The sequence below is a fragment of the Terrapene carolina genome, unplaced genomic scaffold (assembly GCF_002925995.2).
Source record: "Terrapene carolina triunguis isolate 2854851 unplaced genomic scaffold, T_m_triunguis-2.0 Scaffold311, whole genome shotgun sequence".
Taxonomy (NCBI): domain Eukaryota; kingdom Metazoa; phylum Chordata; order Testudines; family Emydidae; genus Terrapene; species Terrapene triunguis.
Window position 1 is genome coordinate 624,238 of NW_020664662.1, and position 6,820 is coordinate 631,057.

The window sequence follows — 6,820 nt, forward strand, 5'->3', positions numbered from 1 at the left end:
GCTGAGATATAAACGGGGAGTCCTGATGGAGTCTCTTTCTCTGCAGAGTTAGTAACAAAATTAGAACATACATTAAATTTTTCAATCTAACCATTGTCCCTTATGTAACTTTGCATAAGATGTCAGAACATGTTAGTATGAGAGCTGGGTTTAATATTTATTTTTCTTTCTTTTCTATAGGAATTAGATACAGTGCTCCTGTCAGCTCATTGCTAAGTTATCTGCCCAAAACTAGTGTTTTCAAGAGCCTAAGTAACCCCTGGAATCACGGTGAAAGTTGCATCCCACAACCAAAATCTGAAATGGATCCCTTGTACTGTTGGCAAGGGGACAGCGGTGGAAATGATCCTGTGCGGGGGAGGGAAGGAGACGAGTCTGACAGAGGAGGAAGTCCTTGGGGGAAGAGGCAAAGCAGGGGCGGAGCCTTGGCAGAAAAGGTGGGGCAAAGTGGAATTTATTGGGTCCACTTACCAGCAATTAGAAAAGTGGCAACCCAGTCAATGGTACATTGACCGACTCCCCAGTTTGTAACATTGACACAGCACAGTGATGTCAGGAAAGGATTTAATGTGTCTTTGACTGTCCAGGAAGTGATTCAGGAAAGAAGTCCTAGAACTATGTCATCAGCCAGCTCTGCACAGAGCTTGCTTTGAAATCTAGAGCACCAGGAGGAAAATTTAGGTCCCTTTGTGAGTAAATAGCTGGAGCAGCCTGTCCCGGATTTCTTTGGTCCTCACACCGTAGATGATGGGGTGTACCACGGCGGGCACCACAAGGTACACGTTGGCAATGAGAATGTGAAAATGCAGGGCCACGTTGTGGCCAAAACGGTGTGTGAGGATGGAGAAGAGAGCTGGCATGTAAGAGGCTAAGATGACAAAGATGTGGGAGCCACAGGTCACAAAAGTCTTGACTCGGGAATCCTTTGTGGGGAGGCGGAAGATGGCCCTGAGGATCTGGATATAGGACACAGTGATAAAAAACACATCCAGACCAGTCACCAAGAATGCCACAGAGAGGCTGTAGTAACTACTGACACGGATGTCTGCACAGGCCAGTTTCACCACGGCTATGTGCTCACAGTAAGAATGGGGGATAATGTTGGTTCTGCAATATGGCCACTGCCTCGCCAGGAAGGGATGAGGAAGTATAAGTGTGCCACCGCGCAATACCACTGCCAGACCAATCTTGGCCACCATGGGGTTTGTCAGGATGGTGGAATGTCTCAGGGGATTGCAGATGGCCACGTAGCGATCAAAAGCCATGGCCACGAGGATCCCAGACTCCATCACTGAGAAGCAGTGAAGGAAGTACATCTGGGTGAGGCAGGCACTGAAATCGATCTCCCTGGAATTGAACCAAAAGATTGCCAGCATTTTGGGTAGAATTGATGTGGACAGGACCAGGTCGCTGACAGCCAGCATACAGAGGAAATAGTACATGGGCCCATGGAGGTGTGGCTCCCTCTTCACAATGAACAGGATGATGAAGTTCCCCAAGATGGCTATGGCGTACATGGTGCAGAAGGGGATGGAGATCCAGACATGGACCATCTCCAGGCCAGGAATGCCCAGCAGGATGAAGGTGGAGGGGTTGGTGAAGTCAGTTGTGTTGGAATCTGACATGGAGTACTGAGAAGGTATCCAACTCCGAGGAAGAATGCTGTCTCCTGCATATACCATACGTTCCCCTGATGTCCTTTTCTGCCCAAAGTCTAGCATGATGGTTGAAGTATGAATGCCTGGATGGAGAGACAATGTTAACATGAGACACTACATGCACTACGAAAGGCAGTTCTTATGGTTGAAGTAGATTAGTTGCTCGTCACACATAGAAAAATGACATTTTAATTATTCAGATAAATGAATTATTAACAGCTGACCCTACTAATGCTAATTCCATATTTTATGGTGCTCCATGCATCAATCATTTGTACATATCATGGGGGATGGAGGGGGGGGAACAGGATGGGACACCTTAATAGGGACCAGTAGGAAACACGAGTGTGGATACTTGTTATCCATCTTCATTCCTTAATGAATTGAAACCCAGGCTAGAAAGTCCATGCTGTGGGGCATTCCCCATTCACCTGGTTGCTCAAAATCTGAGAGTGGGGAAAAACAACAACAAAACTTTGCCAAGACATGGGCCGGAGGAAACATCCCAACTCGAACACACCTCAGGGAAAAGAGCTATGAATCATTGATAGCAGCTCCATGGAAACAGCTGCTGCATGGCAAAAACAAAGGCAATGTCTGGATGCCTAATGAATGTTTTGGAGAATACTCTGCTCTGGACATGTGCTCAGTTTTGATCACCCAGTGTCTATGAAGAATATGGCAGATAGAAAGGTGATTTCTGGGACAGGCTATGAGAATGGTGGAGGTTGCAATATGTGTACTGATTGAAAAGTCTGGGACTGTTGAGTTTAGAGAAGAGACAAAGAAGGTGTGTATGATAGAGGAGAACAAATTATAGAATGGAACTGATTACATTCAAATGCACAAACGGAGGACAGTTCCTAGCCAGTAATAACTATGGAGACTTAATGCTTCAAAAACGCTAATTCTCCAAAGCTGAGGCAAATTATCAGCAAAACTGATTGGAAGGAAAATTTTAGACAGAATAATGGGAATGAAGATTGGGAGATCTTATAGATTCATAGATTCTAGGACTGGAAGGGATCTCGAGAGGTCATCGAGTCCAGTCCCCTGCCCGCATGGCAGGACCAAATACTGTCTAGACCATCCCTGATAGACATTTATCTAACCTACTCTTAAATATCTCCAGAGATGGAGAATCCACAACCTCCCTAGGCAATTTATTCCAGTGTTGAACCACCCTGACAGTTAGGAACTTTTTCCTAATGTCCAACCTAGACCTCCCCTGCTGCAGTTTAAGCCCATTGCTTCTTGTTCTATCCTCAGAGGCTAAGGTGAACAAGTTTTCTCCCTCCTCCTTATGACACCCTTTTAGATACCTGAAAACTGCTATCATGTCCCCTATCAGTCTTCTCTTTTCCAAATTAAACAAACCCAATTCTTTCAGCCTTCCTTCATAGGTCATGTTCTCAAGACCTTTAATCATTCTTGTTGCTCTTCTCTGGACCCTTTCCAATTTCTCCACATCTTTCTTGAAATGCGGTGCCCAGAACTGGACACAATACTCCAGCTGAGGCCTAACCAGAGCAGAGTAGAGCGGAAGAACGACTTCTCGTGTCTTGCTCACAACACACCTGTTAATACATCCCAGAATCACGTTTGCTTTGTGACAAAGTGACAAAGTGAATTTAATATTAGGAAGAAAATAAAGCAATAATGAACAAATGGGGGAAAGGAAAAATAGCAAAAAATACAAACAGAAGTTATGAAAATTGATAAACGATCATGTTAAAGGAAAAAATCCTTGCTTGGAAGGACTATGAATCACAAAAAGTAGGTTATTGAGTCTATTAAGAACCAAAGAAATCCTAGAAAAATTATAGGCCAATTCCTAAAGGGAGAAAGCAAACTTGTTAATGTTGCAGAAAAGGTAGATATGTTCAAGAGATAGGTTTGTTCTGCATTTGAAAAGAAGCAGTGTGAGGTATTTATATCACCTGACGTGATGAAACACTTTCCAGTCTATTAACAATCAAGGAGGGTGTTAAACAGCATCTACCGTCGAACCTCAGAGTTATGAACACCAGAGCTACGAGCTAGCCGATCAACCACACATCTCACTTGGAAACAGAAGTCCACAAACAGGCCGCAGCAGAGCTAACCCTCCTCCCACACACCGTGAATACAAGACCGTTCTGTGTTAAAGGTAAATTATTAAAAAAATAAAGGCTTGGAAACAATGGAAAAGCTGATATAGGATTAGTTCAAAAAATCCTCTAGAAATATAATTAATGTCAGTCAGGATTTACAGAAAAAAAGTCTCACCAAATAAATCCAATTTCATCCTTTAATGAGAGTAAACATTTTGTTGGTCAAAGAAACCACATATAAGCAATGGACTTAAATTGCCACAAGGGAGGTTTAGGTTGGACATTAGGAAAAACTTCCTAACTGTCACGGTGGTTAAGCACTGGAATAAATTGCCTAGGGAGGTGGTGGAATCTCCATCATTGGAGATTTTTAAGAGCAGGTTAGACAAACACCTGTCAGGGATGTTCTAGATGGTGCTGGTCCTGCCATGAGTGCAGGGAACTGGACTTGATGACCTCTCAAAGTCCCTTCCAGTCCTATGATTCTATGATATGTCATAGACTTTGATTTCTCTGAGGTATTTGAGTTAGTAGGGGAAAACATTCAGATAAAAAACACTATCCAATATCAGTAGAGCATACGTAAAATGGACTAAAAAGTGGCTAACAGACAGATCTCAGAAAGCACTGGTCAATGGGCCATTGTCAGCAAATCTAGCTGCATCTAGTGGTGTTCTGCACAGATCAGTTCTCGGCCCGATGCGTTTCAATATTTTTATCAAGGATCTGGAAGCAAATATTGAATCACTGAAGATAAAATTTGTGGATGACCCAAAGGTTGGCAGAGTGGTTACAATGAGGAGGCCAGGGCAGGCACACTGATTGATCTAGAGTGTTTTATGAGCTGGGCTCATGTAAACAACATGCTTTAATACAGTGACATGCAAAGTTATCCTCTTGGAAAAGGGAATGTAGGCCCTACACGCTGTCAAATACAAAGTGATCCTCTTGGAACAGGGAAAGTAGGTCCAACCCACAGACTAGGGCACTGTATTATGGAATGCAGGGACACTGAAAAGGATGTAGGGGTCACTGTGGACACCCAACTCATCATGAGCTCCCAGTGTGATGCTGTGGCCAAAAGTGCTGATTCGATCCTCGGCTGCATAAACAGGGGAGTGGTGAGTTGGAGCAGGGGAAGGATTTTACCTCTGCACATGGCATTGGTGAAACTGACTGCCTCCAGTTCTGGGGTCCACATTTCAAAAATGATGTTGAAAAAATGGAGAGAGTGCAAAAAAGAGCCAGAAAAGTGTTTGGAAGCTGGAGAAAATGTTGGACAATGAGAGACATAAAGAGCTTCATCTATTTATGTTATCAAAAAGACGAAAAACATGGGTACTAACATACTCCGTAATCTAGCGGAGAAAGGCAGAACAAGGCCCAGGGATTGGAAGCTGAAGCCAGACAAATTCCACCGAGAAATAAGGGTCAAATGTTTAATACTGGCAGTGAATAACCTTTGGAACACACTGTGAAGGGAAGTGGTGGATTCTCCAAAACCCCATACCTGCAGATCCAGACTGGATGCTTTTCTGGAAGATCTGCTTGAGGGCTTGTCCACACTGAAAATGCTAGAAAGGCACTACTCACACTGACAGCAGGGGTTCTCCCATCAGCATAGATGATCCGCCTCCTCGAGAGGTGGTAGCTAGGGTCGATGGAAGAATTCTTCCCTTGACCTCAAGCTGTCTACAGAAGGTTAGGTTTCACTTGGGTTGTCGAACAGAAAGAGATGGGTACCTGTGATTTCTGAGATGGAAGCATCTTCCCTGGGAATCCCCCTCAGGTAGCCATGTCCCACACCTCTCTCACACCAGCATCTGCAGCAGCATCCAACGCTGACAGCCGATACAGAAGTGTACACCATTTATAATATAGCTCAGGGCAATCCCAGTGGGGTTTGCTCAGCCTCTAGGGGGAAAAAACGAGCATCTGAATGTAAACAGGCTAGAGAAAATCCTGTCTGCACTTATCCAGTCCTCTCCAGGTATTGCACTCACACAGTTGAACCATCTTGCCCTTGTAAGAAGCCTGACCAGTGTAAGTTTATTACCCTTCCTCAGTGTGGAGAGGACAATGCGCCAGCCTTTGTCTCTGAAGAGATTTCCCTTTTACATTTCAAACAACACACTGTTTCAGGTTAAACATATATATTAAAAATATTTATTAACTATAGAAAGATAGATATTAAGTGATTATAAGTAATAGTGTGCAGGATTTGAATCAAGCCATCTCTCACCCTCATGGTACCAACAGTCCCCACTCCCCTCCTGGAGCTGAGATAGAACCCAGGAGTCCTTACGGAGTAAGAATATACATTAAATTTTTCAACCTAGCCAGTGTCCCTTAAGTGACTTGCCGCAAGATGTCAGAACATGTCAGTATTAGAACTCAGTGGGTCTAATATTTATTTAATTTTCCTTCTTTTATACAGGATTTAGATAAAGTGCTCCTGTCAGCTAATTGTTGTTATCCGCCAAAAAATAGAGTTTTCAAGAGCCTAAGAAGCCCCTGGAATCACAGGGAAAGTTGCCACCCCTACCAAAACCTGAAATGGCTCCCTTGTATCTGGGGGTGGGGAAGGGATGTGGAAATGAGCCAGCGAGTGACAATTACAAGTGCTATTGATAATGTAGGATTCAGGCCTGTATATTCACCTGAGACAGAATTTTGGGTCTTGTTTGCCCATTTGATTTTTGATACTCTTATATCTATATATACTTATATCTTATACTAATGTGTGTGAACAAAGGACAAAGATCGTGTGTATGTTGCTTCTGCCTAGCCAGATGGGTTTGTTAGCATAATGGGAATAGGTAAGAACAGTTAAACGTGTTTCTGGGCATGGTGGGTGTATAATATATGAATGCACACTTTAAGACTGCCTCAACTCTTATCTCAAGGCAAGATCAAGCAATCAGTCGAGAGGGGAGATTGGGGGGAAGGTATAAAACACTAAAAGGACAAAGAAATGCCTGTCTATGACCGTAGAAAAATCTCACTCCTTACCCCTCCCATGGGGTACGAAAGAGTTGGGACAAAGACCCCAGAGTCACGACTCCCGAA

At 43.7% G+C, this 6,820-nt stretch overlaps 1 protein-coding gene across 1 annotated transcript; it reads right to left on the reverse strand.

Annotated features, from left to right (window-relative positions):
- Nucleotides 1–677: 677 nt before the first annotated feature.
- On the reverse strand, nucleotides 678–1,625 carry LOC112119752 (olfactory receptor 52K1-like). Its single transcript, XM_024218542.1, has one exon. The coding sequence runs from the start codon at nucleotides 1,623–1,625 to the stop codon at nucleotides 678–680; it is 948 nt and encodes a 315-aa protein (XP_024074310.1).
- Nucleotides 1,626–6,820: the final 5,195 nt, after the last annotated feature.

Excerpts from the sequence above, each read along its gene's own strand:
- LOC112119752 (XM_024218542.1), bottom strand. The coding sequence starts at position 1,625 with ATGTCAGATTCCAACACAACTGACTTCACCAACCCCTCCACCTTCATC.